Source organism: Quercus robur, chromosome 2 (assembly GCF_932294415.1).
Source record: "Quercus robur chromosome 2, dhQueRobu3.1, whole genome shotgun sequence".
Taxonomy (NCBI): Eukaryota; Viridiplantae; Streptophyta; class Magnoliopsida; order Fagales; family Fagaceae; genus Quercus; species Quercus robur.
Genome location: NC_065535.1, coordinates 93,100,235 through 93,117,536, shown reverse-complemented (window position 1 = coordinate 93,117,536; position 17,302 = coordinate 93,100,235). Strand labels below are relative to the sequence as shown.

Below are 17,302 nucleotides of genomic sequence, written 5' to 3'. Positions count from 1 at the left end.
AGTTGAGTTTAACACGCCATTTCATTGATTTAGTATTCGTTTGTATTGGGATAAAAAAATTAAAATTATTTTACTATTTAACTTATTTTTTGTATTATTTATAGGTTCCACTATATTTTTTGGTACTATTCATGACTCCACTGTATTATTTCAACTAACTTTTACCTTTATCTACTGTATTTTTGGTAATAAATTTTTAGTTTCAGTAAAATAAGCGGTATCCAAACACATCCTTATGGTGTATTTGTTTGGAGGTGAAATAAGAAGGATGAAAAACCTTAGAGAGAAAATAGGAAGGAAAACTTTTTTAGAGTTTTTTTAGTTGGACAGAGAGGAAGGAAAATAAATAGTGGGATTCAGGTGTTTTCTCTCCGGACCCATAAAAAAACTTTCTCTAAAAAATGAAGAGAAAACTGAGAAGAAGAAACTCATGAAATGAACTTCCAAAAATTCACTTTCAAATCTTGAATGTGTTGGCTTTTTATTTTTTTTCCCTTCTTTCTTTTTCTTCCTTTGTTAGAGCATTCACAGCACTGACAGCAGTGGTGCTATATAGGTATAATACTAAAATTTAGCTCTATAAACATAAAAACCTTGATGCAGCAGTGGAGCTAAATCTAAAAATTTTAGCTCCACTGCTACAGTGCACATCTATTTTTAGATGTGCACTGTTCATGAAAGCAAAAAAAAAAAAAATATTTTTTATTCATCCCACCGATTAAAAAATCATTTCTTTCTCTCTCTCACTCCGTGCCTCTGTCTCTCTCCCAAATCACTCAGCTCTCATTCACTCTCCCAAATCACTCTTAGTCCGTGCCTCTCTTTCTCTCCCAAATCACTCCTCTCCCAAATCACCCATCATCAAGCTCTCATCCTCTCGACCCAGCCGTCCTAAGGCCCCAAATCACTCACCGTCGCTCCTCTCTCACCGTCACGCTCTCTCTCTCGTCTCTCACTCCTCTATTGACTGGGTTTGATTGTGAGATCGGATTGACGGGGTTTGATTGTTTCATGGTTGTGCTCCGGTGGGTTTTTGTGGTTGTACTCCGGTGGATTTCGTGGTTGTGCTCCGATGGGTTTTTGTGGTTGTGCTCTGGTGAGTTTCGTGGTTGTGAGATCGGATTTGTGGGCTGGTGGGGCAACGGTGTTGTGGTTTGTGGTGGGGCGATGGTCGTTGTGGATTCGTGGTGGTCATAGCGTGGGTTTGTGGAAGTGGGGTTGTGGGGCTGGGATTATGGAGGTGTGGTTGTGGGTTTGGGATTGTGGAGGTGGGCTGTGTTGTGGGTTTGCTTCAAATGAAAGAGAAGAAGAGTCCAGAGAGAAAAAGAAGAACAAATAGAGAAATGAAAAATAAAAAAATTTAGATATATTATTTTGAGTAGTGGGATATATTATTTTATTGTAGTGATTATATTATTTTATTGTGATGTTTATATTATTTTATTGTGTTGAAAGCTAAAATAGATTCACTGCTGTAACATGTGTGTAGGTAAAATAGATAAAGTAACTTTTGGTGGAGCTAAATTGCTAAAAATTTAGCTCTACTGCTGTGGATGCTCTTACACACTTATTGACTTTTTTTTTTCTATGTTACTGATGTGATGGTTTTCATTTTTTATTATTTTTTTCTTCTTTCTTTTGTCTGAACGTAGCCTCTTGCTTTTCTTTTTTGGATGTGCAGTAGTTTGTTTGTTTGTTTTTTTTTTTTTTTAATTTTTTTATTTAGCGTTCATATGTTTATTTTCTCATTAATTTTGGTTTTTTTTTTTTTTTTTTTTAACATTTTGTTATGCTTTTTTTTTTTTTTTAATTAGTGTCAATCTATACATAATTTTTTTAAAAAAAGTATAATGTGTTACCTTTTATTTTATTTAATAAGGACATGATAATCAATTTATACAAACTTTATTTTCTACAAAACAAAAAAATTTTCCATTCATTCACTTTTCCACCCTCATAAATGAGAGAAATTAAAATTTTTTATATCCTTCCACTTTTCTATTCTCTTTACATTTTTTATCCTCTCACTCTTCTATTTTTTCAACCAAACAGACCCTTAATGACAGAGCATAGTCTTATGATGCGTTTCTCATAATTGCACATAGTCCAATCATCACGTTATATTAATTACAAGTAACGATAGGTAAGCCATAATAAATGTGTACGTGCATGTTGATTATCCTTTGTAGGCATCCTTTTTAGGTTGATAGACCATGTAGGCTTATCTTCTATGCTCATTACATAAGAAAAACTATCTTATGTTATGTATTCATCCTATGCATACTTGTGAGAGAAGCGTCCAACAGGATGAGCAAAAGATACGGTATCATTCACATGGATTGATGGAGGGGCCACTTTAGTATAAATAATGTTGAGTGCATATTCAACATGTGACAGCTATGCTCCACCGGATACAATGCTAACATGAGATAGTAACCCGGGCGTTGTGGTTTGGATTTTGGACCGTTTGACTACATAATTAAACCCGACCCGTATACCCGTCCATAAAACAGGAAACAAAATGTCAAAATTCAAAAACGAAAATCAAAATAAAAAACAAGTCATCAGTCAATCTCAGCATCAGACACTTTTATCTTTCTCTGTCTGTCTCTCTATCTTTTACCAAAATCAGAGCGGTGCAGTGCAGCGTGAGAAATGAGGAAACGCACCGTTTACGTATGGGTAGTAGCGATTGTGTGCTTCGTGGTGCTTATGTTCGTGACCCCAGCCATTCCTCAGAATCAAGCTTACCACGATTTCGCCGATACTCGCGAATTCTTCGGTACTATTCTCTTTTTTTTAGGGTTCCTAATTCTTCATCAATTTCCTCTTCTTCTCTTTTATTTATTTGTGTAACCTATGATAGAATATTTTTGCATATATATATGGGCTGTGATGCATTTATAGGCGGTGATATGTGTGTGTGTGTGTGTGTGTGTGTAATTTGAACTGCTTTTTCTGTCGTTGTTGTTTCCGTTTTAGAGAGAGAGAGAGAGAGAGAGAGAGAGAGAGAATTTCACATTCTGAAACCTGAATTGGATGTTGATCCAGATTTAAATCCTCCTTTTGATGCTAGGAGATGGGTATTAACTAAACTAAGATTTTGAGGCCTAAGAGGATGAATTTCCAATTTGTTGAAGAAGGCAAATGGGCAAAAGAGGCCGAGCATTTTAAAATTTAAGAGTGAATTTGGAGAAGCACACGTGAAAGAGGAGAAGGTGAATTAGTGATATTAATCCAAATTTGATAGAGGTAGCACAGAGAGTTATAACCGAAGAAAAACCGGACCCAATTCCTGATATTGAGTGGTGGGATTTGCCTCTTTTGTAATCTGGTGCTTACGGTGACATTACTGATGAAACCATGGTTGAAAAATAAACTAAAGATGGAGAATATTACTATTTATGTTGAACACCTCGCCCAGTTGAGTGATGTTTGGCTAGGGAGAAAGATAGGCAGGAGGTAATTAGACAAGGCCTGATTGAGCCTCCTAAACCAAAAGTTAAAATGAGCAATCTGATGAAAGTAAAGTCCTTGGCTCTGAAGCAAACCCAATATCCAACTAGGCTTGAAAAGAGAATCAGGAGTGAAGCTGCTGAACATGTGCAAGCTCACATAGATAGGAATATTGCTCGCAAACTGACTCCTGCTGAGCACCGGGAAAAGAAAGAGAGAAAGCTTTTTGATGAGCCGAATACATTGGAGGCCATTGTATCGGTTTATAAGATCAATGACCTATCACATCCACAGACTTGCTTCATAATTGATGTTAATGCCCAAGAGAACCGCTTGTGTGGATGTGCTGTGATTTATGATGGTATTGGTGTTGTTGTTGTTGAAGATGGAAACAAGTCCATAAAGAGGTATGGAAAGCTTATGCTTGAACTCATAGATTGGGCTTCTGCTGTAAAAGAGGAAGATGAAGATGAAAGTGACGATAAACCTGCTAACAAGTGTGTCTTAGTAAGGCTAGGATGTGTTGCCAAATTGAGTGTCAATAAATTTACCTTTCACTAGTGCATGACTGAAGCTGCTGCTTGGAAAATATTTGTTGATGCTGGCATTGGTCGTTGCTGGGATCTTGCTGTTGACTTTTCAGATGATCAAACGTGATAGATTTTCTTAATTTTAAGTGTTGGCACTAGCTACCTTTTATGGCTTGTTTCTTTGGTAAACTGCTCGTGTATATGGTTTGCATAATCTTTGGCACTTTTATAAATTTCTTATAAACAAAAAGCAAAAGAACAAAAAAATGTCGACATTCATTCAAAGGAGCTAAAAAATGTGTTTAACATAGAAACTTCTGTTGGGGCTAGGGCATTTGTGGTTATCGTTTATACACTTATATTCAAAGTCTTAGAGGCATTTGTAAGTTGCATTTATTGTAAAGTGACCATAAAATATTTTTTGATAATTCGATAGTTGGGAGACAGGGGATTTGAACATTAGATGTCTTTTTTGGAAATGCTAGAAGGTGCCAATCAGTTGAGTTACAAGACTCTTGGCAAAGTGACCATAAATTACTTTAGAACTCAAAAAAGATATTCGGGGCTATTTTGAAAACCTTATTTTAGCCTGGGGTGTATATGTTTTACGTTTCTTATGCCTTCAATATACCATGGCCTTTGAGACTCACAAGTATCCTGTGATGCACGTGTTTTATGCTTCTTATCTAGTAGTGGCATGGACCTTTTATTTTAACGCCTTCATACTTTGGCCATTGAGCCTTATAATTTTCCATGAAGGCATTAACTTATCTAGTTAATGCATAGCCCTTTTCTTGTGTGGCTTATGCCTTTGTCGGGCTACTACAGCAAGCCTTTGCTTAAATGTTCATGTTCATTAAACATTAAACAGTGAGAGTCAAGAAACCTACCGTGACTTAGCTACCAATTAGCCTTAAAGAGTGTTAAAATAAAACTCTTGACAGTATTTGTATGTTGAATAGGTTGGCTTTTCACTGACGCTTTGTTTGTTTCAGCAATAATGTTTTGTAGAAAATGAGTCATTTTCCAAAAAATGTTTTCTATAAAATTATCTAATTTTCCTATATTTGGTCATAACCTTAAATAAGTTGAAAAACAATCTTTTAACTTTATTTAGCTTATTGTGTGATAGAGTTGTTTTCCAAAAAAAATTAGTGGAAAACAATCTATAAAAATAAGTCATACTTTTTATGTTGACCAAAGATAGTTTTCCTTTAACTCATTTTTTCTAATGCTATCAAACACTGGAAAACAAAAAAAACTATCTTTACATAATGTTTTCCATTGAAAAAAATGGAGTGTTAGCGGTTGTGTTATTTGTGATAATTCAATAGTTGGGAGAGGGGTTTTGAACCCTGGATGTTTCCTTTGGAAACACCAAGAGGTGTGAACTAGTTGAGCTACAAGGCTCTTGGTACTTATTGGTTGTGTTACGAGCGACCAACATCAATTTAACTAATTATTTAGTTGGTATGCGTTGGGCCTATCCAAGGATGCTCATGTTTTCTTGAATTTTTAGAATTTTGGAATATAGAAGAGGGGGTGGGATGGGGTTGGGGATTTTTTTTTTTTGGGGGGGGGGGGGGGGAGCGGGGGGGTGGTGGTGAGGGTTTCGTTTGATTTGCTTGTCCGCAAGGGTGTGGGCCAATTGGTGAGGTTAGTGGACAATCCCACTCCAACTGGAGTGACTTGGTTCAATTGCTCACAATACACCCTCACTTACTTGATATTTGTGGTTCGCAAGCAATTGCATGTATCCAGGGTTTACTCTCTTGGGGTGGGTGGGTCCAAAGGGCCCTGCCTTGGTGAGGTTTCACGACACAAAAAAAGAAGCTTTTTAATTTTGCCTATCCTTCATGGAGACTGGTTTTTTAAATTCACTTTATTATGAATGGATCCAAGCCCAAGAAATGATGGAGGGCTGTGGTAGGTTGACAGAGCCTAAACTTTAGCGCCCCCCCTCCTCCTCTCTTTTTAAAATCAAAATTTATTCATTTTATCATTAATGGATGCAGCTGACTTGGTTGTTGTTGTTGTTGTTGTTGTTATTAATGGATCCACTACATCAAGGATCCATAGCTGACCAAAAATGTTGGGACTAAGCTTGATTATCAGTAAAAAAAATGTTACAACTGACAGCTTTTTGTGTGTAATTTTTCAGGTATTCCTAATACACTAAATGTGGTTTCAAATTTTCCATTCCTGGTTATTGGTGTCATAGGGCTTGTGCTTCGCTATTATAGGAACTATTTTAAGCTGAGGTAATTTGGTTTTTCTAACTATCATTTTAATACATTCCCCAATGAGCTTAAAAAACAAAAAGAAATCCTAAAGGAATTATTTTTAGGCTTGTAAGTACTGATCATGGTTCATTATTTACATGAAAAGTATGCAAGGTGAGCTTTGGGGTTGGACATGTTTTTACATTGGTGTTGCTGCTGTTGCTTTTGGATCTGCATACTATCATCTCAAGCCAAATGACGCTCGTCTTGTGTGGGATCGCTTGCCAGTAAGTTTGTTCTTGTGATGAAGAAATTCAGTTTCACAGAAAATTGTTTAAAAAAAAAATGTTTATACGGTATTATTTCAACTTTGATGTATTAGCTGTTAATGACAAACACAGATGACCATTGCCTTCACATCAGTAATGTCGATCTTTATCATCGAAAGGATTGATGAGAGGAAGGGAACAATCTCCCTCATACCACTACTTATGGCAGGCATAATAAGTATTTTGTATTGGAGGCAAGCACATTACTTATTTCTTTGGTTTAAGCTCTATAGGGTGGTGATTTCCAATAAACTTTCTATATGCTATGTCTGGTCCTGCCTTATATTAGTGAATTTTAATATATTATTACTTATAATATATGTGCATGTATGTGTGTGTGTGTATATATATATTGTGAAGTGACTTGCTTTCTTTTCTACAGTAAAATGAGTTATGATTTTGGCAAAAAAATTAAGAAACCCTTAAAGAATATTTTCAAAATAATTGAAAAAAAAAATTATTGGAAGATATTGTATGAAGATTTCTTAATTTCATATAATATTTCTAGATTCTTAATTTCATATAATATTTTCAAAAATATTTCTAGATTCTTTTTGAAGCGATCCTTTTTGCCTACCACCTGTGTCATTCGATCGCACCCCATTTTAGTGCCTTTTATTATCTATATTCTATAAAAAAATATTTTAGAAAAAGGAAAAATCAGATATCTAGAGATTTTTATTTTTTTAATTGTATTTCCAGTTGAGTGTGTAATGCTGGAATTTGTTTTTGCAGTTTTTTTGATGACCTCCGCCCATATGCCCTGATTCAGTTTGTTCCTTGCATTGCCATTCCTGTCATGGCTATCTTGTTGCCTCCAATGTACACACATTCCTCATACTGGCTTTGGGCTGCAGGTTTGTGTTTTTCAACAATTAGTTTCCTTTTCTATATGACCGAAATCTCTTAATGCTTGTGCTATGCTGAGTATGACTCTAATTCATTGCATGCAGTATTTTATCTTCTAGCTAAGGTGGAAGAAGCAGCCGATAAAGTGATTTATGAATGGACACATCATATTGTCAGTGGGCACACGCTCAAGCATTTGTGTGCTGCCATGGTTCCTGTGTTCTTAACACTCATGCTTGCAAAGAGGAGTATTCAAACAGAGAGGTAGTTTTAAGTTTCTACTTTCCCTTCTTCAGCTTATTATCACAGGATATTTGGTCTTTCATAAATAGATATATCATATCTGGAAGCCCTTACTAAATAAGCATTGTGTTGAATTTCCTTAAATATACCCAACTTTGTCAATCATGCATGATCATCCGAATCTATCCTTTGGAACTTAATAATTTTAGATTTATATGCAAGATCTGTCACATTTTACAGTAGCTATCTAAATGTTTGTAAGATAATTATTACCTACCCTACTTTCTCTCATCTATGTTGAGATGGTATGGTTGAAATCATTTTACTTTTTTGTTGTTGGCTGATAATTACAAAAGCATAATTATAGCACTCTTTTTTCTTCTTTGGTTTTTTTTTTTTTTTTGGGGGTGGGGTGGGGGGTGGGGGGGAGGAGGGGGTGTTTCTGTTAAGTTTCATCTAGAAGTGGTTGTTATTTTCAATATGAACAATCAGCATCTAATTCTTAGCTTAAAACATCAAATTTCTTTAATTTCAATCAAAACCCTAAAGCACATGATGCCTACAAAAATGTAAATCATTCTGTTTTCAATAGCTCGGTTCTGGCTGTAGCTGCTTTTGGTCCTTATTAATTATTACAAAGCTTCTTCTGGGTCTAGTAGAGGTTATGAAAATAGTAAGTGATCTCTTAGGGATGCATAATCTATAGCTTGCCACTCTTAATGTTTTCTGAACGATTTCCGTGCTAGCTAACACATTTGTATGATCCCGCTGTGGACTTTCCCTTTCTCTCTCTCACATATGCATTTGCTGTGGTCACTTGAATGCAGGCAAAGTCTGTTCCAGACCTGGAGAGTTTCCTGGACCAAGGTCAAAGACAATGGCTCTAGGGTGGAAAGTTACACATGTTCATACTCAACCGTTCCAGTTGTTGAATCACCGTAATTGTTCTATACCGGCTATCACTTTGAAAGAAAAAAAATAAAGGCTGTATATAGACAAAGTAAAACTGACCACACTAACCTTGTTATTAAACATTGGCTCAATACCAAATAGAAAATTATCCATTTGAGCTGGGTGCTCAACATACTCTTTTTTTTTTTTTTGGTGAATGGATGCCCAGCATACTTGATCTTTTCTTTCTTGAGCTGGAATATGAATATTGAATATTTTAGCAATAGTTTGAGAGCCAAAAAAGCTTCTCTCAATTTGGAATGAGTCCACTGCTTGGATTTAAAATCAATAAGATCAGATCAGCAACCAAATAGAAGTTTACAACTGTACCAGTTCTTGGCTTTGATCTAAAGTTAACTGCATTGGGAATCCACCGGTATTCCCATATGTTAATATTGGGTCCATTTACAACTTTGTAGCATATCTCCTTACTCGTCACTCATCAGCTCCATGAACTTATTGATATCTCTGCATAACCGAGAAAATTATTTAGGCCTTTGGGAAATTAGGAATAATTTGCCTAGAAGAGACTTGCTTCCAAAAATCTGTATGGTTACCGGTTTTATGTCTGTTTTTTCCTGTTTTATTTTAATCTTTTCGTTTTTAACCTTTTCTTTTTTACCACATTTTGTAACATGATGTCCATATTTATTATATTTAATACAAGCAATGAGTATGTTTATAGAATCTTTCAATTTTAGTAAATAGTATATGTTTTATCTTTTAAGTGATTAGGTTGGTTGTCTATCAATTTCATCATTATGTCCTTTTGTTTCCTTTTTCTATTATTAACTTAAGTGTTAGTTTGGATACAAAACGCGTTTGTGTTTGTGAATGGGCTGCATTTTTTGTGTGGGTCCCATTCATTGTTCACAGGATCCGCAAGTATGGATTTCAGTAAATTTTTCTTTAAAACTGGGTCCCATGGTACTATTCATACATTTAAAAATTGTTTTGTTACAGTTTTTTCAGTTTTCAACAATAAGCGATATCCAAACAAATCCTAAGTGATTTGGTTGACTTTAATTCTTTCTTTTTGTTAACTTGATTTATTTCTTTTTGATTAACATTAAATATTCTCATTAATTCATTTATTATGTTTTTCTTAAAATCTAATTCACTTATCCATTTTACAATTTTATTATGTTGGTCACATTGTTTTTTAGTACGTCTATATCCTTTATATTTATGACAAATAACATTTCTGGTATCTCTGTCAGTTTTCTTATTATCTGATGACTCAGTAATATCTAGAACAACTGTGTCTCTTTTTCCTAAGGTTGAATTTAAAATTTCTATGTTTTTAGTTAATTTGTTAAACTATTATTTTGAGTGTATGTCATAGATCTTTCAATTGATTTTAATCTTTTATTAATTTCTTTATTTAAACTATTACTTTTCTTGGGACTATTATTTTTCTCTTCTTTGTTGACTAATTTTACTAAACTATCATTTTCTTTCTCTTTTCTTATCACGTCTCTTTCTTTTTTTATATCTCTTTCTATATCTAACTTCTTTCGTATAGTTTCTATATTAGCAAGCTTTAGAGTGTTATTATTTTGTCTTTTCATTTTTTCTAACATCTCTTTTACTATGCCTTTTCTTATCATGCCTTTTTCTTCATTAATTATGTCTAATTGTTTTTTCAACTCTCAATTGCAGCTAATCTCAATCTGTTTTGCTACTGTGTCTTTATCAGAAGATTCAGAACTAGCACGACATTTGCAAGCCTAGTCTAAAGCCTAATCTATCATTAGACCTTTGGGCCATAGATTGAGATTGAATCCGAGGCTTCAAGAATACAAGAATGAGATTTTGATTCCTTTGATGCCCACAAAAATCTACGATAAGGAATCCAACCTGCCAGAAATATTACTAGGAAGGAAAAAATTGAGGACGTTATGCAAGAAGGTATTGAAGAAGCAACATACATTATAACCCAAGTCAAATTTTACGTGTGGACAATTTTGCAATGACAATATATAATCTAATCGGTGGTAATATCTAATTAATTTAGTAATGGTGGTTTGGGTTTAATTAAGTATTTTTTGCCATCCGAAGTTGTATTAAATGAGCCAAAAGATTCTCAACGTTATAGTTAATTATATAAAGTTTACAGCCAGAACCATCAACGGGGTGGTGGCGCAGTTGGCTAGCGCGTAGGTCTCATAGCTTCTGAGTTATCCTGAGGTCGAGAGTTCGAGCCTCTCTCACCCCATCAATTTTTTTTTTTTACATTACAAAGCCAGACTATCCCATGCATAAGTCATTTTGAAACCCTGATAAAAAAATTTGTCGAATGAGTTCCTCGTCTGTTCAAGAATTTGAGGGCATGAACTACAACCACATATATGTTTCCTTTCCATAACTGAAATGAACTGATCAACTAGAGGCTAGAGCTCCATTTTGGCCAAAGTGCAGGCAATGGAGCCAAGGGCAAGTGCAAACCATGTTAACACAGAGAGCTATAAAGAAGAGTAGATTTGCTATATTTCATTTCTCAATTTATATAATGCGTCATACAAAATAGTACATCCTACTATGTACACTATGGTGTATCATTCTAATATACAATATTTTACCGAATTACACATTCTAACGAACAAAAGAAGACAAGACAACACTCCATTGATCATTTCATGCAGAAAGAAATCCCATAGCATTCCATTATTTCCGCTATTAGATAAAAGGATATTCCACTTTCACCACATCCAAGAACATATATATATAATGCAAAATAGTACATCTTACTTTATACATTCTATTATCCAATGTGGTATATTATTTCAATATACAATATTCCTCTGGTTTACGCATTTCATCAAACAAAAGAAGACGTGACATCACTCCATTTCTTGCAAAAAGAAATTCTATAACATTCTATTATCTCTGCTAAAATGACATCCCACTCTCACTACAACCAAGAATATATATATATATATATATATATGAGAAATAATATGTTCACAATATTTTCACATTATTTTTACAACAAATCTTAAGTGGCAGGTTGTTACTGGTTGTTATTGTTGGGGCAAAAAAGCAATCTTAGTGTTAGGTTTAAATTTGAACTAATAACAACTAACCACATGTGATTTGTTGTAAAGATATTATGGATGTAGCATATCTCTCATATATATATATATATATATATATCCAATCAATCATCTGAACCGTTAATTCATCATCAAATATTTTAACCAAAAAAAAGTCCAACTTTTTTCCTACTTGAACATTGTTAAGAGCACCCACAGTAGATGTGGGATATGTACCAAATGCTAAATTTTTGGCACATATCCCACACCAAACACAAAAAATAGCTCCCTAGCAGATGTTGCATATGTTGCATATATTTGGCACATATACTATTTTGTGTCTGTGTCGTTGCAAATTTGCAACGGTACGAACAAATATGGTAAACCAAAATAATGTATTTTAATGTGTAGTAAATATTATTTTAATGTGTAGTAAATATTATTTTAATGTATAGAATTGAATTATAAAACATCTGATAAATGAGGTGTTGTAAAATAATGTGGTAAAATAATAAAGTAGGCATTTAGTGTAGCAAAATGACATAATTTTTCACCAATTGCTACGGATGCTCTAACATATTTTGGCGAAGGGCACGATTTCCCACAATCCCACCTTCTGGCCACTTCTCTTTTTTTCAACCTTTTCATTGTTGACATAATAACATGTTTCAGCCACTATCACGTCTCGGTCAAGGTCTTTGAACATGAAAAGTCAGTCTCGGCCGACCAATTTTATTGATTCTCGTTTAGCAGATCATTGACATCATTTATTATTTCACATGTATCGACTTCTCAGCTCCATAATTGAGGAATATTTTGTGCCTTCTGACTTAACTAGAAGAGGAAAACGCATATAACACCAATCCTATGTATAGTTACATACCCATGCCATTCTTTTCCATAAATCACATTGCTGCATTCACACTCTTAAAGATAAGAAAATGAAGCTCGTTTCTTTGATACTACTTTTCTTAGCTTTCTTGCTTGGAACCACAGCAGAGCAATGTGGAACACAGGCTGGGGGTGCAGTATGTCCAAATGGGCTATGTTGTAGCCAATTTGGATGGTGTGGCAACACAAATGATTACTGTGGAAATGGTTGCCAAAGCCAGTGTTCTTCTACTACTCCATCTCCTACAACTCCTAGTGGTGGCAGCGATGTTAGCAGCCTCATCAGCGCGTCTCTTTTTGACCAAATGCTTAAATATAAGAACGATCCAAGATGTAAAAGTAATGGATTCTACACTTACAATGCTTTCATAACTGCTGCCAAATCTTTCAATGGCTTTGGCACAACTGGTGATGTCACTACACGTAAAAGGGAGCTTGCGGCTTTTTTAGCTCAAACCTCTCATGAGACCACAGGTTAATTAGTTACTTAGTTTCATTACATTTGAAGTTGTTATTGTTATAAGTTTATTCACACAATATTTTTTATAATTTTTTTTTTACAACTATACTGACATGAATGTTGCAGTTGGTACATAATAAAAATTGTATCAACGTTACTATAACTACAATAGACTAAGTCAATAGTTGTGAAAAATATTGTGCCCCTAATATTTGCTCAATAGCATGTATGTTCACAAAAAGAGAATAACAAATATATGTACTTACCAATAAATAAGATTTGTCTAAAGTTATACCAAATATGGGCTTAGTTTTCATAGTTGCTAATCCTAAAATTATATTACAGTAAGTGTTATATAGCAGGTATACCAAATAATAAGTTACTTGCTGTTTATTTTAATTTGCTGGATTGGCTTTATTTTGATTGCAAAAAGAAAATTTATTATTTTTGTAGGAGGATGGGTAAGTGCACCAGATGGCCCATATGCATGGGGATATTGCTTTATTGCAGAAAATAACAAGCAAACCTATTGTACACCAACAGATTGGCCCTGCGCTTCTGGCAAACAATATTATGGCCGAGGACCTATCCAACTCACTCAGTAAGTTTTTAAAATCATAAATTTGTAAATTTGTCATTAATTTAGGGAAAAAAAATACTTTTCATAAATACTAATTAGTGGTCATAAAATTAGTGTCAATGATGGACTTAGATGTAAATTATTGTCATTTAAATGATGTTACGTTAATCAAAACAAATTATGTCGATAGTTAAAAAAAAAGAGTATTATGTCCCTAACATAATCTCTCTCTCTCTCTCTCTCTCTCTCTCTCTCTCTCTCTCTCTCTCTCAAAGAGGTTTGTAACTTTTTTATCAAAAGATTGACTTTGAGTTTTTGATTATTTCATTGACTATTATCAGCAACTACAACTATGGTCAAGCAGGTAATGCCATTGGAGCTGATCTCATAAACAATCCAGATCTAGTAGCCACAGACCCCACCATATCATTCAAGACAGCCATATGGTTTTGGATGACCCCACAAGCAAGCAAGCCATCTAGCCACAATGTGATCATTGGAAGCTGGACTTCTTCTGCTGCTGACACATCTGCTAGTCGAGTCCCCGGCTATGGTGTAATCACCAACATTATCAATGGTGGGGAAGAATGTGGCCATGGGTCCGATCCTAGGGTGGCTGATAGGATTGGTTTCTATAAGAGGTACTGTGACATATTGGGAGTAAGCTATGGGGACAACTTAGATTGCTATAATCAAAGTCATTTTGCCTAATTAACAACGTTGGTCCAAGGCAAAAAAATTGTTTAGCCAAGAACAACAAAGAGACTATATAACAAATTTATAAATGTATGAATTGGAGATTTTCTTGTTCAATGGGAAATCTCTAAACTTATTGATAAATAAAGAGGAATTATATTAAATAAATTCAAGTACTGATAATGCAGCCAGCTTGACCAAATTTTGCGATTTAACATTATTGTCAATATTATTCACTACTTTGTTGGTTAATTATGTGAGGGTGCTCACATCACAAACTCATTCGTTTAGGTCCGTAACATGATGTATATATCAATATCAGACCAGAATGGTCATGCCATTGCATAACTTAGCACAATCAAATAGTCGCATACATACAAGTTTCTTTCAAAAAGGTTTTAAACTTATAACTTGCTAGGCATTTGGTTTCAGACCATTGCCACCACCACACTACAACAAAAGTGGGCTATGGTGACGAAATCTAGTGAGGATAAACAATTTCGTCACCAAATGATAACATTTAGTGAGGAAAAGAAGAATTCGTCACCAAATATTATAAAAAATTTAAAATTGGTGACGAAATCAATATTTCGTCACCAAAGATGTACCAATTGGTGACGAAATCAATATTTTATCACCAAAGATGCACAAATTGGTGATGAAATATTTAATTCGTCACTATAGGTCATGAAAAAAAGGCAAACCTAGGGTGACGAAATATTCATGTCACCAAAGACTTACCAAAGGTGATGAAATTCTAAATTCGTCACCTAATATTAGGATGTAGGTGTTTTTGGTGATGAAATAAATTTTGGTCTCCTATTGTTTAACCAAAGACTAACTGGAGGATGACAAAATTCCAAATTTATCATCCAATATTAAGATGGAGATGTTTTTGGTGAAGAAATAAGTGTTCATCACCTATTAAGGATGGTCATGGGCAAGGTATACCCATATATACCTGACCCAATTAATTTATCTATGGATATTTGATTACCTTACCCAATTAGTATTCATACCCAATTGTTACTCGGTCTGTTTATCCATAGATATCCATACCCTACCCAAAGCCAATTTTTATAAAATCACCAAATATTTTCAAAAACCACTAAAATGACCAATATATCTTCAAAATCTCTAAAATAAGCAAAATACTCATGAAACATTTAAAATGACCAAAATACTCCTACAATCTCTAAAATCACCAATTATGCTTTAAAAAAACCACTAAAATGACCAAAATATCCCAAAATCTCTAAAATGAGCAAAATACCCATGAAATAACCTCAAAAATGACCAAAATACCCCAAAAATCACCAAATATGCTCAAAAACCACTAAAAATTACCAAAATATCCCCTAAACCTAATAAATGACCAAAACCCCCAAATCTTAAAAAATGACCAAAGTACACACGAAACTTTAAAAATGACCAAAATACCCCTAAAACCTAAAATTTGGTCAAAATACCCTCGGAACAAAAAAAAATTACCAAAATACCTCCAAAAAAAAAAAAAAAAAAAAAACTGACCGAAATAGCCTTGATGCTTGAAAATTACCAAAATACCCCTAATCCTAAAAAAATGACCAAAATACCCCCCCGAAACCTAAAAAATGACTAAAATACCCCTGAAACTTATAAAATGACAAAAATGCCCTAAAACCTATATGGTGATAAAAATATAACTTAAACCTAAAAGATGATCGAAATACCCTTAAACCTAAAAATGATCAAAATACCCCTAAATGACCAAAATACTCATTTTTATAATTTCAGGCTATTTCGGTCATTTTTTAGGTTTAGGGGGGGTATTTTGTTAATTTTAATATTTCGAGGGTATTTTGGTCATTGTTAGGTTTCATGGGCATTTTGGCACTTTTTAGGTTTTGGGAAGTATTTCAGTCATTTCTTAGGTTTAGGACGTATTTTTTGTCATTTTTAAGTTTCGGGGGGTATTTCGGTCATTTTAAAGGTTTCCGGGGTATTTCGGTTATTTTTTAGGTTTATGGGGTATTTTGGTATTTTTATAGTTTCCGGGAATATTTTGGTAATATTTTAAGTTTAAGGGGTATTTTAGTAATTTTATGATTTTAGAGATATTTCGGTCATTTTTTAGGTTTAGGGTGCATTTTGGCAATTTTAGAGGATTTTAGGAGTACTTTGGTTATTTGCAAGTTTTAGTGGTAATTTGGTAATTTTGATTATTGGGTAATTGGGTTGGTTGGGGTTTACTCATAATAATTTGGTTGAGTTAGGTTTGGATAAGATTTAATTAGTTAAATAGATAATAATGGGTAAATTACATCGGATTTAATTAGTTAAATAGATAATAATGGCCACCAACAACCATTACTTTGCCTAGGGTGCTGCACGCGTGCACAGACATTCAAACAAGTAATAGACCATTTTTATTACTCTTTATCTTCTCCTTTCCTCAACCTTTTTATGAGTGTTACTTTCTATAAACTTCTATCAAGAAATTTGATATCACCGAATCATTCTTATCAGTATTCTAGAAACTTATTATGTTACCCAAATTTCTACTCATACATCCACACTGAAAATCAAAACACTTAATTTTTTGCTTATCATCTTCTCTAACATGGGAGGCCACTATAATTTGTTTAGAAATGATTAAGTCCTGTGATTTTACACATTTTTAAAATTAAACCCATTGCTGGGCGGTTGTTGCATTTTTAATCCTAGAGATCAACACTTCCAATTCCATAACAAAGAGATATAAGGGAGACACTGAATCTTCTTGTGTGAACTCTTTCAAGAGAAATTTCCCTCAAACTTAGGAGATAAAATTTTATACCTAATGACAGATCTACTAGCCCACCAAGGCATTTGTCAACTGAGCTGAATGCAATTCATTTGTTCTTGTTTTGTTTTAAGGAGTATCAATGCAGTTTATTTGTTAATTGTGAATTACAAGTCTCATCGATTGATAACTAACAAAAATGATGAGAAAGGACAGAGCTCGAAAAAAAAAAAGCAAGGAATATTCTAGTTATTCCCCATGAAATCTAGGGACATTGCATAGTTGCATTCATCCAT

At 34.1% G+C, this 17,302-nt stretch overlaps 3 protein-coding genes and 1 non-coding gene across 4 annotated transcripts; all 4 read left to right on the top strand.

Annotated features, from left to right (window-relative positions):
* The first annotated feature begins 2,540 nt into the window (after positions 1 to 2,540).
* Positions 2,541 to 8,713, top strand: LOC126715884 (uncharacterized). The gene is made up of 7 exons (XM_050416722.1): positions 2,541 to 2,782; positions 6,148 to 6,247; positions 6,375 to 6,495; positions 6,610 to 6,731; positions 7,273 to 7,394; positions 7,491 to 7,650; positions 8,457 to 8,713. Exons 1-7 carry the CDS (start codon positions 2,656 to 2,658, stop codon positions 8,569 to 8,571), a joined length of 867 nt encoding a protein of 288 aa, XP_050272679.1. The 5' UTR covers positions 2,541 to 2,655; the 3' UTR covers positions 8,572 to 8,713.
* Positions 2,797 to 5,522, top strand: LOC126715885 (protein RDM16-like). The gene has a single exon (XM_050416723.1). It carries the CDS (start codon positions 3,508 to 3,510, stop codon positions 4,015 to 4,017), a length of 510 nt encoding a protein of 169 aa, XP_050272680.1. The 5' UTR covers positions 2,797 to 3,507; the 3' UTR covers positions 4,018 to 5,522.
* Positions 8,714 to 10,713: 2,000 nt separating the features above from the next.
* On the top strand, positions 10,714 to 10,798 carry TRNAM-CAU (transfer RNA methionine (anticodon CAU)). Its single transcript is given in 2 exon segments — positions 10,714 to 10,751; positions 10,763 to 10,798. It is a non-coding gene; the product is annotated as a tRNA-Met (tRNA).
* Positions 10,799 to 12,462: 1,664 nt separating this feature from the next.
* Positions 12,463 to 14,406, top strand: LOC126715881 (endochitinase-like). The gene is made up of 3 exons (XM_050416721.1): positions 12,463 to 12,980; positions 13,420 to 13,567; positions 13,888 to 14,406. Exons 1-3 carry the CDS (start codon positions 12,557 to 12,559, stop codon positions 14,255 to 14,257), a joined length of 942 nt encoding a protein of 313 aa, XP_050272678.1. The 5' UTR covers positions 12,463 to 12,556; the 3' UTR covers positions 14,258 to 14,406.
* Positions 14,407 to 17,302: the final 2,896 nt, after the last annotated feature.

Coding starts and splice junctions, on each gene's coding strand:
- LOC126715884 (XM_050416722.1), top strand. CDS start 2,656: ATGAGGAAACGCACCGTTTACGTATGGGTAGTAGCGATTGTGTGCTTC. Junction 7,395..7,490: donor ATACTGGCTTTGGGCTGCAG/GTTTGTGTTTTT, acceptor CATTGCATGCAG/TATTTTATCTTCTAGCTAAG. Junction 7,651..8,456: donor AGGAGTATTCAAACAGAGAG/GTAGTTTTAAGT, acceptor ACTTGAATGCAG/GCAAAGTCTGTTCCAGACCT.
- LOC126715885 (XM_050416723.1), top strand. CDS start 3,508: ATGAGCAATCTGATGAAAGTAAAGTCCTTGGCTCTGAAGCAAACCCAA.
- LOC126715881 (XM_050416721.1), top strand. CDS start 12,557: ATGAAGCTCGTTTCTTTGATACTACTTTTCTTAGCTTTCTTGCTTGGA. Junction 12,981..13,419: donor AACCTCTCATGAGACCACAG/GTTAATTAGTTA, acceptor TTATTTTTGTAG/GAGGATGGGTAAGTGCACCA. Junction 13,568..13,887: donor GGACCTATCCAACTCACTCA/GTAAGTTTTTAA, acceptor GACTATTATCAG/CAACTACAACTATGGTCAAG.